At 40.7% G+C, this 20,629-nt stretch overlaps 1 protein-coding gene across 3 annotated transcripts in view; it reads left to right on the top strand.

Moving 5' to 3' along the window:
• igf1rb (insulin-like growth factor 1b receptor) overlaps positions 1–20,629 on the top strand; it is a 47,145-nt gene that overhangs the window by 12,540 nt on the left and 13,976 nt on the right. For all 3 annotated transcript variants that reach the window (XM_051379303.1, XM_051379302.1, XM_051379301.1), the window contains 5 exons: positions 15,522–15,825; positions 16,254–16,390; positions 16,681–16,825; positions 19,534–19,742; positions 19,986–20,112. In XM_051379303.1, coding sequence (XP_051235263.1) covers positions 15,522–15,825; positions 16,254–16,390; positions 16,681–16,825; positions 19,534–19,742; positions 19,986–20,112 — 922 coding nt within the window. The remainder of the gene's footprint in view (positions 1–15,521; positions 15,826–16,253; positions 16,391–16,680; positions 16,826–19,533; positions 19,743–19,985; positions 20,113–20,629) is intronic.

The raw sequence follows: 20,629 nt of genomic DNA, 5'->3' as shown, positions 1-20,629 counted from the left end.
AGTCAAGTGGGCTCCAGAGGGAGTGTGTCCGCCAGGGCAAATGGGCCATCATTCGCAAGCTGCTTTAAAACAGAATTAATCTGAAACAACACGAGCACTACTGCTGCAGAGAGGGCATTGTTGTGCTATTTATTAGGTAGTTTATTGGAGAAGTCTGGTGTTAGTAAGCCAGATTTTATTAAAGTGAGGAAGGCCTGATAGCTGGAGTAGTTGAGCCCGCTGATAAAACAGTGTTCATTCCCACAAGTTGTTGTCTGGCAGCTCCAGTGCCTGCAGATCAGAGGCCTTTCATATGTATGTTGAGCAATGTGGTGAATTAGTAGTTAGGGATGGGAATCATATCTTTTGACATTATTTTTGACTTCAATTCCCTTTTTGATTACTGAAATTCTGCTAAACCTGCCTGTGTGGACCTAATGTTTTTATAACAGGATATTTACCCTCTGTGTAACAGGTCACTCCGTTGGGGAGCAGTGGTGCTCATGGCATGGCATTCCTGGAATTTAAGCCCATGTCGGGTAGAAAGATGTTTGAGCATATTACCATAGTTTCCACCCTTACTTGATTATAAATAATTACACTGTTGTTGTCTCTCTTCATGAAATAAAGCCATGCTTTGGATCATTCCTTCCCCTCCTTCATGACTCCTTATTTTTGTAAGTTTCCAGCTGCGTAGACGCATTGAATTTGTCACTGTTTTGCAATACACAACTGTCAGGAAAAACATTCCAGAACCAGTGACGATTCCTGTCTCGATTAGTAATGTTTAGCAGTATAAATAGTAAAGCTTGATGTTGCTCTCCTTAGAATCTGTTTACTTGATTTGTACCAATAGCAGGAATGACTCCGACCATAGAGGACCACATTATGATGGTTTTTCTTTGTCTCTTCTGATAACGCCCTGTATCAAGCTTCAGTAATCTTATCTGGGACCCATTGTTTGATGTGTGCCTTGCTCACAGGCCTTCTGCTGTACTGGCATGAATGTCAACTTTGTATTCAGAGGCATTTTATTTTCATACCTGGTCATTCATCAGATCAATAAGGAAGGGAAATGTGCTAGCCCTGTTTTCATTGAGTTAATGTAAAGGACATGCTTTCAGCCTGAGCTCATTCATAAAACAGGGCAAGAGGGTTTCAAGTTCAGAGGGTTTTTTAGTCATGGTGGGGGGGGCTGCATTCTCCCATGTTTGCTACCCTCATTTGTTTTGTTTTTTTGGAATCTGGTTTGGGAGTTTTGTCTCGTTCATAACTCATAGGCTTCTTCTAAGGAAGAACCATGTCCGTGCATGCTGGGAAGCAAACACACTACTTCGTCTTACTCACTCGCTCTCACAAACTCACAAACCCGCACACACGCTCACACATTGAACAGCATGGGGGATGTTTTTCCGGTGCTTTATATGGTCTGAGGAGATGAAAGCACATCATTAAAGTACAAAGTAGGTCTTCAGGGATTTACTGGAAGGAATTTTTGTCTTTTGTTAACCCCTGGCTGAAGGGATTACACATTAAACTAGACGAATTGTCTTCAGGGTTGTTGCTCAGCCTGCCACTAAATCAATTTACTATACTTGACATGTGTTTGCTCTTTTTTGTTTATAGTCATTTAGCTGACATGTTATCCTGATGGGACAATGGACCTCACAAATTCATATTATTTTTTGTTGAAGTTGTTAATAGACCAAAACCGTGTGCATGTTTTATAGGGCTGGGTATTAAGAACCTCACGATTTGATTTGATTTTGATTCTTTAGGTCACAATTCGATAGAATTACACAAATAATTCATTAGAGTACCTAAAATGATTGTCGACTTCAACGACTCCAAAACCGCTGTCTTTTCCTCTGTGTACAGCTTCGGGACGGCGACTTTCGTCATGTTGTTGCGTGTTGTTATGGCATGTCGTGGTTCGAGTGTGTATACCATCTTCTTAAAACCCCCGTTTTCCACGACACTGTACAGTCGTAGGTCTGTACTGTGTGGTCGAGTGCGGCCTCCGTCCATACAACCCAAATCACACAAAGGTGTTGCTCACCACGCCCCCATTGGCCAGGGGCTTGAATCGATTCAGAGGATTTAATGAATCGATATTGAATTGGGAAAAAATTTATTGCAATGCATTGATGAATAGATATTTTTACCCACCCCTAATGTTTTATATACAGTGTTTGTTTTGAATGGTCTGCTTTTTTGTCCTTGTAAAACAATATCAGGTGTGCTTTAGTCACGTTGCATTGCAAGTCAAGATAAGAATCAAGAATGGAAACACATTTCTAAACTTAATGCCTTCATGTGTAGGATTCAAAAGTTCAAAAATACTATCAAAAAAGACACTGAAAGTACAAAGTTATGGCTTTACCCCCTCCACCATAACAACTATGTCTCTGCCTAAAATGTAATTTTTTTCTGTGCTAAACTTTTTAAATACAACCTAAATATGCCTACTGTATACTCTCACATCTCTCATTTTTCAGTTTTTAGTCTGTGAGAGTGACTCTGCAGTAGTGGGGGTCAGATATGAGCTTTGGATACTGAGCACAGTGACCACAACATAGAGAAGAACAAAGAGATGGGAAGTGCTGCTGCATTACCACAAATTCAAATTAATCTCTGTTCTTTGCTGCTGAGAGCACGTCAGCTTCGAATATGCCTGGTACTTGTGCATTGTGGGTTGGAGGAAGCCATATCAGCTAGGTGTTTATGAAGTTAACAAGTTCACCATTCTTAATATTTTAATTTGACTTATACTGTAGCAGGCTTTTTATTACTTGCATCACTGCCACAGATGAAATTGATTGCACTGTTTGAGATAATAGCCTCTGAACCTCCAAGATACCCGAAGCAGCCAATCAGGGGACTCTGAAGAATGTTATGAACTAATTTGATGAGACATGGTGGTGGATTTTTATATATTCGTTTTGAGACGCATAGAATGAACTAATAAACTACAGCTTGTCTCAAAGTATTGTCACGATACTGAAAAGTCCAAATTTTATACACCGCTCACAAAGGCTCTGCGGTAATCTTTAGTGAGCTATTCTTCAAAAACAACACGGTGAGGGAGAGGGTAAGGGTATCACTGCAACATATGGTGAGCAACGTGCTCACTGCCTAGATATGGATAGAATTGTGAATTCAGAAAATGAATCTTGATACTGTTTTTAAAATGTTTTGACACACTATCTCCCACCATTGACCACAGAGGATAGTGAGAGAACACCTTGCAGCCATGTTTGCTGGGTTCTTTCCAGCAACTTTTAGTATATATCACTACAAGACTTGATATATTAAACAGAGTGTGTTCAAAGGTCAATCACAGTATGAAACCAACAGAACTGACCTGGCACATGCAGGGCTCAACAATAAGGGTTGTCCAGGGCAAGTAAAATGCCATTTCAGACTAGGAAATCCAGCATCTCACTTGCCCGATCATGCAAGTGGTAAAAAAGAATGAAAAGAATTTTCTGGAGTTAATGATGGAAGTAGCTAAGGAGTGAGCATCCCTCTTACTTCTCATCTCTGTAGAGAGTTTCACATGCACAGTACCGATTGAGCACTTGGAAGAAAATGGTGGCGGTTAAAGAGGAAGTTTCTGAGCTGAAGCGCAAGCCAGCATTACAGTTATCCTGGAAACAGGAGTTTAGTTGGGTGGTGCTAGAAGATGTCTGCTAAACTCCTATGTATTGCGCAGTTTGCTGCTGTAATTTTTGTAAGGTACGCTAAGTTTCCGAAATACTTAGTTCAAAGTCAAAAATTTACTTCGGCCAACTACATTTCTGATCCACTTGCCCAAATGTCAAACCGTGAAGTATTTGCAGAGATGTGAAACAAAAGGTTTCAAATCTGCTCCCAGCGTTTTTTTTTCCGCTTAAAGAAATGAAAGTATGGAATGAGTACAATTTTAAAGGATGGAGAAGAGTAAAGGATAGAGAAGGAGAGAGTGAGGAAAGGAGTGGGTGATATTGTGAGGCAGTGAGTGTTGATGGATACGCAGCTGCTTGGTGCCAAAGCTTTGTTGTTCCACAAGGTTGAAGCTATCAGACTCAGTTCAAATCAGATGACAACAGTTTTTCAGTGAGTTCAGTTATTGTTGTCTGTATAAGTGTTTTAAAATGAAGTTGTTTATGCAGCGCAGGAATTCTATAAAACTAATGCGCGGCTTTACCTCCTAATACACATTTACATGACAACAGGACCTGTAACATACAAGAGAGTAGACTGGTACATACTGACACACATACAAAACATCCACATAAAGGAGCAGCACAGGTAACCATTGAGTGTATGAGGTGTATCCATTATGAAAGGTAGCAGGGGAGAGGGTGGAGGTGTTTTTGATCAGAATGAATTAAAGTCAGAGGAGCCCAGCTCCAGCAGAGAGGTCATGTTATCCAGACAGTTTGACTTGTGTGACCTGGTGCTTAGGGCTTAAGGAAGCCCAGTGACTATTAGTTCCTGCTGATGTCTCTCTAATCTCTGCTATGATTAGCTCCATAACATCATGTACAGACACCCACTCGCTCGCTCCATATATATACACACAGTAGTCAAGAGATTGATGGAGAAAGTTGAATTGCCTGTTTGAATCCCTGGTGTTAAAGTGATTGACAAATGCTCTCCTGTCCCTTTAAGTTCTACTGCAAATATCTATCACTATCTCACCTCATGATGCAGTACTTTTACCAAACACATACCTGCCTTCATTTTTACCAAAACAACACCTGCACTACCTATCATGTTGATGTTTATGATTGTGGGTGTGTCCTTTCCATTCACCACAGAGCTTTTGATTGCCAGTTGACAGCCACTCACATACAAGATCTGAGCATGTCTTTCAACGTGTAAAGCTGTATGTGTTTAATAGACGGTAGCATATAAAATGCTGACATGCATCTTGAGTAGGGATGCTTGATATTGGCTTTTCTGCCGATATCTGATATTCCGATATTGTCCAACTCTCAATTTCCAATACCGATATCACCCGATACCGATATGTGCAGGCTTGATGTGTTTAATTGTATTATGCTCCTGAAGGAGTGCTAACGTAAATTAAGGAACAGCTCATAGCAGGGTAAAATATTTAAAGTATTGCACTTATTTTGTGTTAATATTAAAATCATTCAGCTTTAAATTGTTTGCTTGTTAGCCACAGTTAGCAACCAACCAGTGTAGTGTAGTTGTTGTTGTTGTTATACATCATCTAGTGCGCGCCGGTAAACGTCCCATGCTGCGTTCATGCAGGCTCAGAAATGCTGAAGCCTACAGAACAAACATTGGTTATAAAAACCCGATACTGATAATTCCCGATATTAAATTTTTTAGTGAATATCGGCCGATAATATCGGATATCCATAATCTTGAGCTCTTGCCATATCTTGGGGCTGTTGCTTGTGATAGCATGCTATGAGCTAAAGGAGCTAACAGACAATTTCCAGTTACTTTTTCTCGTGAAATTCTTGTACATGATTATAGTAATTATAATTTTGTATGGTTACAGTGAAAGCCAGTGTGTCAGAGTACAGGCTAAAACATAGCAGCACCACGGTGCATTAGATGATGTGCGTCACGATACAGTATTTATACCATCAGACATTAGCTTAAAATCATCTGTGGTCACCACAATTTAAACTCATTTTGCCATTATAAATATAATTTCAGGCGTGGCAACACTGGAAATAGGATGGTAGCGTGAAAGGCCCAGACGCGCCGCCGTAGTTGTTTGGTGTGGTAGTTGTTTTGCCACAACAAAAGACCATGGTGGGACTAAAGAGGTATAGGGCTCATTAATGTCAGTACGGTCAGGTGAATCGGTTATGATTTTAAAAGCCACTGCCATATCCTCTTTTTGTTGGTGGTTTCACCAGATTTGTTGCTTGAATGATCAAATAATTTATTAACAAATTGCTTATCAAAGAAGTCGTCAGTTGATTTTTTTTGTTTATTTTGCTACAAAAAACTAACTATATAGCTAAATAAACATGCACTGGCCATGCATGACTTGGCTGGATCCTGTTCTAGGTGATTGAGCAGCATTATATATAGTTCACTATGTTGGCTGTACCATAACTACACAAATATACCATATATGGTCAATGACCTGTGATGTGGCGTTTAGACCCCCACTTTTTGTAAGCCATTAGTAAAATGTCATAATTATAGTAGATAACGGTAAAGATACTTGAATATGGTGACCTTTTTCTCTTGGAATACTTTTAACTGTTTCATTGTTTTCACCAACGACATTCCTATTGATCGTCAAAAGTAAAATCACAACATACGATGATGCACAACTAGTCATGCACCCCTTATACTGACCCAAAACGGGAGGCTGTCAGGGCTGGTAATTATAGGGACTTATTTGTAAACCAGGCACATCCATGACTACTTTTAGTGAACAGTCACACCCATCCCTGGAATTCCTGGAAGAGAACATTACTGGTTTGGCTGTGTTGAAGTGCCTACTGTAATTATGTGGCCTTTAATTGTGCTCTGTTAACACCGTCAGATTGGGATGAGCTGTGACCAGGGACTGAGATGAGCCTCTTGTTTGTGGATTTGAGGCTGGTTGGACTAGTTTATGTTTTGTTATAAAGGCTCAGTTTCCATAATTTCAATCTGCCCTGATCCCAGTAGAAATACAATAAAAGAGAGGAAAAAGGGCAAACATTACTGATGGAGGTTTTGTGTTATGTTTACACGTAATTGGCTAACTGTCTGTATTTGTCAGGGATGTAACAAACAACAATTTGAACAACAATTGATGCAGTTTATCAATTTTTATTAATTGATGATTCTGATACAATGAATACAAGTATCAGATTGGGACTCTGTATTGGCAGATACACAATATTAAATGACTCAGATTAGGGGGGGAGGAACCATATCAGGACATCCCTAATTATAATTGATTACTGGCAAGTTATCAGTTACAATACCAACTTAAAAAGCGTTGTTTGACTGACCTCTTTTCGTCAGTCTATTGCCCCTCTGATCACACAATGCATCATAGTCTGGTGTAGTTGGGTTTGGTCAGAGGTTCAGATGAATCTCTTCCTTCATGTAGCAGACCTGAAAATCTCTTCTTATCAAAGTAAGGTAGGTTAATGTGCAAAACATCCACGCCTCGAATTCTGGTTACGGTAAGTTGCCCAATATGTTGTAAGGCTGCCAAAGAGGCACTGTGGGTCATTAGCACAGCCAACCAACCCAGGCTGCCTCAAGGTGAATGGGAATCTTATACTCTGCCTACTTCATCCTTTCCATCAAATTCCAGGGATATTTGTGTCTTCCCGCGCCAAGTAAACACACAAACACAAAGACTCAGGAATGGAGACAACTCCTCCTGATTTTGTGTGTGTGTCCTCATCTTTGTCCTATTATACAGTGCACAGGAGAGCACATAGACTATTCATTCAGGTCAAACCTTTGTCATTGGATAATATTTCAACAGTCTTCTTCTTTGACCTACACATAACCCTCAGAAGTGACTGTGATCTTTTATTGTGGCATGGTTATTTGTGTAGCTCTCTTTGTCCTTCTGGAACCGTAGCCATATGTGCTATCTGTCCTAATCTTAACTTATCAGAGCTGTAGGATATCAGGAAACATCCAATGTGATAGCTCCTTGTAAACCTCATCCACCCTGTTATTGTCTGGGCTCTGTGGAGACTCTGGGGACCAAAGTATTTGATTCGTCTTGTCTTTTCCAGGTCAGTCAGCAGGGGGATGCCAGGAATTCCTTTTGTATGTAGTTATCCTGTAGTGTCAGCTGCTCTGACAGATGTTTGTCCTAACAAGTCCCACAAGGTTAACTGTTGGCTCTGTTTAGACTAGCCTAAACAGGGTCTATGTTTTGCAACTGTGTTGTTTAATGACTGATAAGCCATTTTTATTTTTAGTTGATCTTTTTTCATGAGGAAGATGAATGGAGAAAAGTAGCAGAAAAGTTGTGTTTAGAAAGGATGTTGACTGTTGAAGGTGCACCTCAGAGTTCTTAGGAAGAACATTTTGTACATTTTGAAGTTAAATGCATCAATCTGTTGCACTTTATGATAGATGATAGAACATCAAGCCTAATCATTCTGCTCTCAAACACACTGATTGTATAGATACGAATGGTGATGACATGGCAATCCAGATTTACTTTTGGACATTCATAGACATATCAAATATAAAATGTTATTTGATGACTTGACTGAATACTTGATTGTTATTGTCTATTGAGAGATGTGCATCTATTTTCGTCTATGATGAGTGCCATCATTGTGGCCATATACTGATGTAGCCCAATCTCTCTGGGTAGAAATACAAATTAATAATGAAAAGAATTGGTAGTGTTTGCAGATGAGAAGCCAGTGAGGCATTGTCTCCCTTTTTTCTGCACTAACAACTCATCCTTATTGGTACAGGGGCCTACATATAGGGCACTGGGATCTGAATAGGATACCTCTGACTAAACTTAATGGGATGGAGGTACAGAGTTAACAAATTGCTATGTGCTGTCTACAAGGACAGTCATAAAAGTGTTTTGGACATCCCGACCATGTAGAAGCGGGGGAAAGTTTAAAAAAACAGATGGTGGAAAGATGTACAATCCTGCCTTAAAGGAGAATAAGCTGCTGTCTTCTGTCCTTTTCTCTAATAAGCCTTCAAACTGGGCTTCCTGGTTCATATTTCATGTTCTCACCAGTACCCTGTAGCAACATGCCCAGAACAATGGAGACCCTTGCAGGTGTTTTGCCATATCCACACTAAACCACCCGTGCATCTTTTGCTCTCTATTTTGATCTTTCTACATTTCAAAACTGACTTATTCTAGCACAGATTTGCTGCTGTGTCATTTTAAGAAACAAGTTTTTCTGTTCCTTCCAACTTTGGTTTGAGCAGTGGTTCCCAACCTTTTTTGTCAGGTGTACCTTTCAACCCTGTCAGATGAACTTAAATACCCCTTCAGTGACACCGTCCTGTATTTCAACCACTTAGCCATCACTTTTATCTGCTGTAACTGTTGCGACATCTGTGGTCGTACTGTTTTGGGCACTGGTTCCCTAGTTGCTTATCACCACTCACACTATAGGTATTGACCTCCATTTATGCTGTCACATGACTTAGCAAGGATAAAACAAGATTTGATCCACAGTCTCAGGAGCTATAGTCTGTGTTGAAAAGGGTGAGCCAGAAAGGGTTGCACATCCAGCTTTTCATCACTAACAGCCTGAATGATGTTCTCAGAGTGCTTTACCTCTGTTAGTGTTTTTCCCTTTGAACAGACTGTAATTATCATCAGGAAGCTTCAGACCGCACATATCCTTGGGGACATCTCTTCACACAGGGAGGAGCGGAGGGGGGAAGGAAATCCAGCCTTACTTTTGATATTACTATCAGCAACACTTTGTAAACTATAGCTCTTTACCTCTACTATACACCTGAACCTGATGCTTAATAGGCCATACATTATCACATTGCAAACTGCAGTAATTCAAGTGTCTGCATCAGTGTTAAAATAACCTAGACCGTCTGCTTAAAAGTATAGAAAAACCTTTTGGAATGGGCAAAAACCCTTTTGTGCATAATTGATTTAGTAATTTAATTTGGATTAAACACAAACAGCCCAAACACAAACATGGCTGGTAGGGTGGATGGTGTTCTCACTCTCTGCTGATTTATTCTTTATTGCTCAAAGCCCTTTCAGAGCTGCCTGGAACAGGCTGGACTGACCGGTAGGTTGTCATGTTTGTGGCCATCTAATGCAGTTGACCAGTTGAACCGACCGGCTGGTTGTGATGTCTGGTATCTGCTGGGAGGCTCGAGGTGAACAGGACAGTACTGGTCAGCCATGTAGAGCTGTGAATGGGCTGAATGAATGGAGATCCTTGTTCTACTGACACGAATCAGCACACGCTACTGACTGACTGGTTTTCTGAATGACTGATTCACTTACTGAACTTTCACACTGACTTACTGGCTGGCTATAACAGAACATGCTTTGTATGAGACTGGAAACAGAAATATTGTTGTGTTTTCTGTCCATCATCTGTCCAACTTCTTGCTCAGTCTGAGGAGATTGCACTGTTGCTGTTATTTCCCAATTCAGACTGAGTACTGGAAAACACTGGGAGGGCACGGAGTAGGGGTAGGCAATCTGACAATTTCAGTTTAGGATCTGATAGATCCACAATGCGTGTCTGTGGACTGCGGGAGGAAACCGGAGCACCTGAAGGGAACCCAGGAACACATGAACAAAAAAAAGAGAAAAACAAAGTGAGTGTGGAAACATCAGTCACCTCAGTTTATATCTGAATGGTGGTAAATAGTCATTTTTGTTTCCACATTCACAAATAATACAGTATTGACATGAAACATTTCATTTAGAACAAATCCTGTAGTTTAGGATATTTTTGATATAAGGTGAAAGGGGGATGTTTAATATAATCTAGAAAATACGTAAGCGAGATTAGTCTTTGATCAATAATTTAGTTTGTTTTGAAAACATTACTTACATGGTCATTTTAGACATAATGGCACAGCCCTGCCATATGGGGACTGGTAATTACAAAACCGAAGCTTACAGGAAGTTGAGGGGGCCCCAGGGTCCTGTTCCTGGCAGTCTTTGTCAACACAATTCCTAATCAAGTCAGGTTATTTATAAAGCCCAAAGCACAAGTTTGAACTTGAAGATTTTCTGTTCCTGTAAAACCAGAATTTTTTTTTTTTTTTTTCTCTGAATTTTTTCAAATTTATCATTAGTATTTGGTGGATCTACCTCCCCCCCACTATTAACCAAAAGTCAAGTGATTCAAAAGTACTGCTTGCCAAGTCTTAGATGGGGGTTTCTTTTTGACAAAAAACTGTCAAATGCAGGTCAGTAGGACTATGTGGATCTGTTTAATCAGTCGAAAGCCAGTATAGATCTCTATCTGTGTTTTTGAATCAACTCTGCTATCTTCAGTCTAGACATCTGTCTTTGCCTGTTATTGTTGTGCTGTGCTGCTGAGTAGTATATACTGCTAAAGCCTGGAGCGTCATCACAGCAACTGTGTCTCCGTGTGGGACATCCTGTTCGTGTCACCCTGAGGTTGGGGGCTGAAAACAAGGATTTAACAATTAGAAAGGCTTTTAATTCTTAGTTGATCAGCTGATCAAGCAGCAGAGAGAGAGAAAAATAACATCAGTTCACCTGCCACTTTCATTGTTTAACCAAGTAGCTGCTATATATAATATATTGCTTTATAACTAACACCCGAGGCATTTTCCCGCCATTTAGCTGGTGACGTGTGTGAATTTCCCAGCATACCATACTGGTGGGCTGGTATTTCATTTCATCTTTATCCCACAGCCAGTGCTGGAAATGAAAAAGGTGTGCTGTTTTACTGTGTGGACACTAGCAACTACTTACAGTAACTCTCTACAACCCACCCTTTAATTTTCTAATACCCCTTTCAGACTGATGCAGTAACTAATTCAGCATACTGCTAATGGTGACAAACAAAAATTGGCTACAAAAAAAAAGATCAAGGACAGAAAAGGTTTGTGGGAACTGTAGTTCTAAACCTTAGAGCATGATTATCCCCCAAAGAATTAGGAGTGACAAAATTAATTAATATTAACGTTTTTCACGTTGCATCAATATTTTTAGATAGAAACTATGTATGTTGAGAGACTGTAAATGATTACCTAGAGGTTTGTATGTGATGAGTTCGAAGATGTCTCATGCTCCAGAAGACCTCATTTTGTAGTCATCCTCTCGTTACACTTTTCTGTTCAGCACCAGGTGTGTGTGTTTGTGTGTGTGTGTTTGCATGTGCATTCAAAAAGACGTGATATGTTAAATGGTGTTTTTAGTATCCTCCTCCTCTACCGCCCTGCATCTCCATCTTTAAACCTCATTCTTTCCTCCACCTTTCTTTTCCATGTCCTTTTCTTCTGCGTCTCCCCCTTCTGTAGTTCATTCTCTCCTTCTCTTCTGTCCTTCACACCTCCTCCTCCTCTACCCCTTCCCCTTCCTTCTACTTTACCTCCTCCCCTTGTGTTGCAGCTCTGCATCAACCTGTCTCTGAAAGTGCGGTAAGGAGGGTAAAACCTGGGATCCATCATGTTACAGATGTCCAGTGGAATGCTGATGTCCACTGTATGTGCCCGTCAACCCCTCCACCCCTGCACACCCCTGTAGACTAACAACTCCAGCCAGAGCCGAACTTAAGGCACAGATCATCTCCTTCCTCTCCCTCACCTTCCTCTCTCTCTTTATGCCTGAGGCCGTACATTATCACATTGCAAAATTACACCTTCCCAACACACCTCCCATCACCCTTTGCGGAGGTCAGAGGGCGAGACGGAGTCGGGGGGTGGCGGGGGCTCGGAGCAGAGAAAGAACATTCTGTGCCAGAAAAACGCAGCACTGGTTCCCTGCTGCTGAGCACGAACAGCCTGCTCAATGGTTGGTGGGACCACACATTCTGAAGGATCTGATTGGCTTCTGTGTCAGTCAGGAGGCTGGAAGGTCATCTAATGGGCACAGCCTGATGATGATTTTTTTTGTCATATAGGATGGGCAGTAGATGTTTCCCAAGTCCTGAATTTAGATGTCACTGAAAAATAAATTTACTTTTGTAAATGGAAAAATGAACGACTGATTACAGTGCTTAAAGCACATGGCACCGCATAGATACTGTGTTCAACTTTTGGTATGCAGTTAGTGTTTCATGGATGAAGGCATATTGTGTTTGGTTATGATCACTGTCATATATAAAAAACAAAAGTGTATCACGAAACTGGAAACCTCTGTATTTCTGTCTTGGTGGCTTGTAAAACATGAAACTCCAAGCACTCATTTCTGTGTGGAAATTCTGGTATTTTTGCAATTTATCAATGTGTTGTCTTAAAACTCTATATAAATAAACTTTATTATAATGTGTTGGAGCTCCAGTGATTAGTCGATTAATTGATTTGTCGATTGACAAAAACTGGCAACTGTTGACAAAAATTTTACTGGTTCCATCTTCTCAAATGTGAACATTGGCATATCATATCTCCATGCTTTCTATGGCAGCCACGTTTCTCCAAAACAACAACTCCTGAAGTGTTTTGCGCCAACTTGGAGAGGTAAAAGATCGAGCAGATAGGAACAACTTCCTATTCTAATTTGACATCTGTTTTTTTTCCCCCCTTACAGTCAACAACTAGCTCTTTCAGCATCAGTTGAACCATTTTGAACACAGTGATGAAAGAAGTATAAGTTGCACATAACCTGACTTAAGATTTATTCTGGCGTCATGGTGAATAAAACACTGAAATATAAATAAGAGGAGTAGCAGTAGGCATCTCCTCTGGCCTGCTGTTTGTTTGACAAAGACAGGGGAGACAACTTGTTGAAACGTGTTTCAGTGTTTTATCACTCAGCATCCTATAAACAACACATCGTTTCCCATAACTTCACTTTGTTTGGTTTATGTTTAAACACAGCCCCTGGCTAACCTAAGTGGATGACATAATCAAAATTACAGCTTTTCTGTTCATCTGGTTGTTTCTGGTTCAGATATCCCCATCCCTTTGTTTACGCCTTACAGGACACATGCTTACCAACACAAATAATTTCAAGCAGTGATTTAAAGTGTTTCCATAGAAATTAGCGTTTGTTTCTGAGGCAAACCGCCTTGGAGCTTTGAAGGCCAGAAAAAATCTGTTTAGAGTGAATTTGAGCCAATTGGTGCTTAATTTAATGGTGATGATGAAGGTGTGTAAGCTGTTTTAGTTGCTCTCTACCTCCACCGTGCTTGATTTGAACTCCCCTGCGGTAGTGACGCCACGAGGTGCAGCTCCTTTCTGTACTGTACGTAGGTCAGTCCAGTGTTTTTCTTCAAGAGCTCTTCAATCAGTTTTCCCTGTCATCAGTTACAATATCCTCTTATTTAGAGGGACACCACAGCAACTGTAAGAGTTATTTGTAGCAGTGCTTGCTGGAAAACCCGGAGCAGAGAGGCTTTGGTCACTGTGGATATGGGATGAACTATTGGTCTCAAAACCAGCCCACCCAGCAAACAACTGTGTTAAACAAAAGCTCTGACAGGTTGTGTGCTGGATGTGTGTTTTTTCTTTCTTTTTTTTTTACGAAACGTGTACAAAGGATTTGAAGCAGCCTGCAATCCTTCATCATGGTTCCCTGTTTTTAGTCTTTTACAAGCTTTAATCTGGATTCAGAGCGATATGTGTGTTTGTGTGTGCGTCTGCATGTGTGTTGTCAGTCAGTCTCCACTAAATGCCAATCATTTGTTCAGGACTGTAGCCAATAGCGTCATGCCAGAAGCTAATTCAGGCTGAGGACTGACTGGTTGTGTTTCTTTGTTACACTCTGGCGTAGGTAAATGCCCCTTTTATTCTTGGAGGGGTGGGGATTGTGTTTGTTGGTTGCTAGATGTGGACTTGGAGTTGCTTGGAGTCACAAGAACAGGGGCATTCAGGCAAGTATGGTTCCTGATGCCTTGAGCTCATGTGCAAAATCAGGTTGTGGTCAATCAGGGCTTTTGTCTGTTCCTGATCCAGTTCCATATGCTTTGTATTATAACCCACTATTGTCTAAGTATGCCAGTGAACTCCATATTGCACTCCATCATCACACTAGAACTGTATGGATGGATGGATGTATGGATGTATGTACAATGCTTAATGGTGACATTTGACATTTTACAGATGGAACACAAAATGTTAAAATACTTAACTATGTTGTTCATTCTCTGGTTGAGAAGGTGTCCCTGATCCAGACTGACACTCTAAAATATTACAGGATACAATAGTAACTGTTTACTTGTCTATTTGTTAACACTAAGTGTACAGATGTCATGTTGTGGTTTTACAGGGGGTTATGTGCCAGGCTACTTCTTGGCCAGATGCAGTCACAAATCACAATGACTGGCACATAACGCTCTGTAAAACCACAAGGTTTCATTCTTACGCTTACATTTATATACAGATTTAACAAACAAAATTTGTCTACCAGAACTTCTAAAGCTCACTAATTAACATGTTTGATCTTGTTTCATTTGGACAGAGCCAAACCCAAGCTAGCTGTTTCCAGTCTATGTGCTAAGCCAGGCTAAATAGCTGCTGGCTGTAGTGTCATATTTACCATGAAGACATGAGAGTTATGTCAAACTTCCCATAAAACTCTTGGCAAAATAAAACAAAAAACAATAAATGCATCTCCAAAATGTCGCACTATTCCTTTTAGAGAAAAGCTCTGGTGTAGTATTTATTTTTATTTTTCTATTTCTGCTGTCAGATTGCTTTGCTTTTGCAGCTGTGTTTTAGTAAAATTTCAGAATCTGAATGGGAATAGGACCAAAATAACAAGCATCCCTAGTATGAATATTATACTATAATGTAGTATTGCATGGGTATCCTAATCCATGTCTTTATGTCAGTTTATGTTTTTTTGTTTTTAAATAACTCTAACATCCTGGGAAAAAAAGTCAATGTTTTATCATCTTTATAGGTATCATACCTTTCCTTTCTCTCCCCACCAGAGTGCCCAGAGAAGTGTGTACGGAGAGCATGCACAGCAGACGGCGAGTGCTGCCACCCTCAGTGTCTAGGCAGCTGCACAGTCGCTGGTAGTGACACAGCATGTGCGGCGTGTGTACATTACTACTACCAAGGACGCTGCGTGGCCGACTGCCCTCAAGGCACCTATAAGTTCGAGGGCTGGCGCTGCATCAGCGCCGAGCTTTGCTCCAAAGTCCACCTCCCCGACTACGACAGCTTCATCATCCACGGTGGAGAGTGCATGTCTGAATGCCCATCTGGGTACACGCGCACCGCACCCAACAGGTGAGCCACAATCCACCCTGATGTAGACTGAAATGGAGCCACTGGGTGGAGGTACTCTTATTGTTGGCCTGGCTTTGGTACCAATTCCACACCCTGCTATTGGTTTCCATTTTAAAATTTCATCAGGGCAAAAACTGTATATAATACAGCACAATACAATACAGGGCAGTTGGTTTAGAGGCAACCATTCGTCCTTAGTCACATTATAAATAGTTGTTTGTAAAATAATAAGTTTCTTGTTAAATCTCTGAATTATTTAGCTGGTCCTGTCAGACACTGACGTAAAAATGTTGAGGGGAGAAAATAAAAGATTAAAGATCAGGGGAGAGCTTCAAGAGTTTAGAATAGTTTATGAATGTACGTCATTAAAATGAAACTGTACATTTACGGTCTCCTGTCTCTCCCCACCTCTCTCTGTCTGTCTCCAGCATGTTCTGTACCGCCTGTGATGGCCTGTGTGATAAAGTGTGTGAGGAGAAGGTCATCGACTCCATGGATGCCGCTCAGTCTCTCAAAGGCTGCACTGTTATCAAAGGCAACTTGCATATCAACATCCGCAGAGGCCGTAAGTACTGCAGTGTACCACAGCAACACTCCAGTTATCACTAACATTTCTGTGTTACCGCTGCTATTGCCATTCTACAGAAATGTATACAGGTTTGTTAATTACATATTGTTAAACCATGACTTGAGTTCCACAAGTTAAAGATAGTATGAAATATATAAAAGCAAGTCTTACAATTCCAGAAGTACAACCATAATACAGACATGAATGTAGTTAAGTCAAAAATAAAAAAGAAGGTATAAATAAGTAATAACAGTTGTGTGTCTATGGATGTCTTTGTGTGTGTTTAGACAACATGGTGGCAGAGCTGGAGAGTTTCACAGGTTTGATCCAGAGGGTGACGGGCTATGTGCGGATCAGACATTCCCACACTCTGAGCTCCCTGGCCTTCCTCCGCAGCCTCAGATACATCGATGGAGAGGAGCTTCTGGACGAGTAGGACCACACACAAAACACACAAGACACAAATGCGCGCTCACTCACTCACTCACTCACTCACACACTCACACACACTCTCTGTCTCTCTCTCTCATTTAGCCCAACAGTTGGAACTGAGGTTGGCACATAGTATAATCACACTCTTAGTTCAATTCTACACTTGTCTTGACAAATCTTTTACTAGTGTTCTCCTGAATGGGTAATTTGTTGTAGTGAATTTATTGTAGAGGAAAATCTGTTATGTGGCCGAGCTCCGATTTTAGGACGACACTTGTCCCTTTTTATCCTCAATTTGCCTGCTGCTGTGAGTGTTGCCGTAGTAATAAAGCAGGCTAATTGTGCAGCGTTGATGTTCTAACGTGGCTAGTCGAGGTCATCACTGAAATGGTGGCTGGGAGGAGAGAAAAGGGGAATGATATTTTGACTATGAATGTGCAGACTAGAAATTGTTTTTTGTAGGACAGACTTAACTTGTTTTGGGTTGGTAACTGTAATATCACTGAAAAAGAATAACAAAAAACACTCGAGTCTCTCTTTTTTAATGGAAAAGTAAATATACTGAAAGCTAACAGCAGATTTTTTTTTTTTTACGAGACCTTGAAGGCACCACAACTTTCAACAGTCCAAGGGAAGGTTCTTTCAGGGTCATGGAGAGGCCTTCACTCCCTCTCATTGAGTTCATAGGAATGTCCCAAGGCCCACATTACAGTCATTCCTGAATGTCTGGGTGTTACCCAGTGACTCATAAAAAAGCTACCTCTGTCCTCTCCTCTCTTCCACAAAAAAATCCATCCCTGGTTAATTTGGTTTCCCATGTAATTTTTATCTTCTGTCTAACTGGGTCATTAAACCACCAGATGAACGTGGAGATCTGCTGCTACCTTTTATATGATTAGCTTAGCTCCCCCTAATAGAAAAGGACAGGCAGGTACAGTGGGTAAAATAAGTATTGAACACGTCACCATTTTTCTCAGTAAATATATTTTTAAAGGCGCTATTGTCATGAAATTGTCACCAGATGTTGGTAACAACCCATGCAGTCCACACATGCAAAGAAATCAAAATAAATAATTTCAGAAATTAAAGTTATGTGTAAAAAAGTAGGACTGGGAAAAAGTATTAAACACGCTTACTGAAATTTATTTAACACTTTGTACAAAAGCCGTTGTTGGTAATGACAGCTTCAAGACGCATCCTGTATGGAGAAACTAGTCACGTGCATTGCTCAGGTGTGATTTTGGCCCATTCTTCCACACAAACAGTCTTCAAATCTCGAAGTTTCCGTGGGCCTCTTCTATGAACTCTGATCTTTAGTTCTCTTCCATAGATTTTCTATTGGATTTAAGTCAGGTGATTGGCTGGGCCATTCTAGCAGCTTTATTTTCTTTCTCTCAAACCAATTGAGTTTCCTTGGCTGTGTGTTTGGGATCATTGTCTTTCTGAAATGTCCACCCTCGTTTCATCTTCATCATCCTGGTAGATGGCAGCAGATTTTTATCAAGAATGTCTCAGTACATTTTTCCATTCATCCTTCCTTCAATTATATGAAGTTTGCCAGTGCTGTATGCTGAAAAACAGCCCCACACCATGATGTTCCCAGCTCCAAACTTCACTGTTGGTATGGTGTTTTTGGGGTGATGTGCAGTGCCATTTGACCTCCAAACATGCTGTGTATTATGGCATCCAAAGAGTTGAATTTTGGTCTCATCTGACCAGACTATATTCTCCCAGTATTTCACAGGCTTGTCTAAATGTTGTGCAGCAAACTTTAAACACGCTTCAACATGCTTTTGCTTCAGCAATGGAGTCTTGCGCGTAGAGCATGCATAGAGACCATGGCGGTTGAGTGCGTTACTTATTGTTTTCTTTGAAACAATTGTACCTGCTAATTCCAGGTCTTTCTGAAGCTCTCCACAAGTGGTTCTTGGTTCTTGGACAACTCTTCTGATAATTCTTTTCACTCCTCTGTCAGAAATCTTGCGAGGAGCACCTAGTCGTGGCCGGTTTATGGTGAAATGATGTTCTTTCCACTTCTGGCTTATGGCCCCAACAGTGCTCACTAGAACATTCAGAAGTTCAGAAATACTTCTGTAACCAATGCCATCAGTATGTTTTACAACAATAAGGTTGCGAAGGGCTTGAGAGAGCTCTTTGGTTTTACCCATCATGAGATGTTTCTTGTGTGACACCTTGGTGATGAGACACCTTTTTATAAGCCATCAGTTGGGACTGAACCAGCTGATATTAATTTGCATTGACAAGTGGCAGGATTGCTTTCTAATTACTGATAGATTTCAGCTGGTGTCTTGACTTTCCATGCCTTTTTGCCTGTCATTTCACATCACTACACATAACTTAATTTATGGACATCTATGGTTTGATTTCTTTGCATGTGTGGATTGCATGGGTTGTTACCGACATCTGGTGAAAATTTAATGTTAATAGCACATTTAGAAATATATTTACTGAAAAAATGGTGATGCGTTCAATACTTATTTTACCCGCTGTATATAGGAGTCACTTCTATATACCCTTGTTATTTGCTCTGTGCTCTGACAATGAGCCATTGTCCTTGATGGCCTTCAGCTTGGCATGAATCACAATACACACAACACCCAACACAAAAACAGTATACAGTGAATGTAGAATTAAGAAGCTCATTGTCAACTCTGATGCATTCATCTTTTCTTCTTTCTTCCCTCTAGCATGTACGCCTTCTCAGCATTTGACAACCAGCAGCTCCAGTATCTTTGGGACTGGAAGCAGCATAACCTCACCATCAAGGCAGGAAAGCTGTTCTTCAGAGCCAACCCAAAGCTCTGCACGTCTGAGATCCGCAAGATGTGGGAGAAGACGGGCATCCAGGGCCGCTTTGATGAGAGCGATTTCCGAAACAACGGCGACAGAGCCAGCTGTAAGGGTCACATGAGCTTCAGTCTGAAAACCACAAAAATTTAAATTGCCATTTCCAGGTTACTCTAGCTTACAGTTTGCTTGCAAATACTCCCTCTGAGCCTGGTGTTGTTCTACATCATGTATCAAGATTTACTGCACTACCCCATACAACAAGACTAATTGCCACACATTTTAACACACATTCACATTGACGTACTTTGATTTTATGTCTGCTCTCGCTCCCTCGTTCCTGTCTCCATAGGTGTAAGCGCTATCCTGAAGTTTAAGTCCAACAGCACGAGCAGTACAAGGATCAAACTGACCTGGCAGCGCTACCGTCCCCCCGACTACAGAGACCTAATCAGCTTTATCGTCTATTACAAGGAGGCGTAAGTGTTTCTGAATTGTTCAGTCGTTAGCTGCTTCCTTCCCCAGGCTGAGTTCTACTGATTGTGGGAGTGGCAGGAGCTGGAACTTAATTCCCTCAGCCTATCAATCAACGTGTTCAAAGGCCCCTGTTTTTTTGTATTTTTGTAAGTATGAGTTTTTTATGCACAAATTGAAAATGTGCATAAAGTTATATCATGAAAACACACTTAGTTTTTTCTGCTGCTGTTTAGGATTTTCCTTTTACATATATGTATATAAACACAAGAATAAAGCTAGTGTATGTCAACTATGAGAAACACACAAAATCTAGATTTTTCATTCATTTAATTGCTAAATGGTAAATGGACCTGTACTTGTATAGCACCTTTCTAGTCTTCCGACCACTCAAAGCGCTTTTACACTACGTGCCACATTTACCCTTTCACACACATTCACTCAGTGATGGCAAAGTCCATTGAACAGAAATACACACTCACACACCGATGCACGGCATCGGGAGCAATTTGGGGTTCAGTA

Source organism: Dicentrarchus labrax, unplaced genomic scaffold (assembly GCF_905237075.1).
Source record: "Dicentrarchus labrax unplaced genomic scaffold, dlabrax2021, whole genome shotgun sequence".
Lineage (NCBI taxonomy): Eukaryota > Metazoa > Chordata > Actinopteri > Moronidae > Dicentrarchus > Dicentrarchus labrax.
The sequence above is the reverse complement of the archived record's forward strand: the minus strand, read 5'-3'. Positions and strand labels throughout refer to the sequence as shown.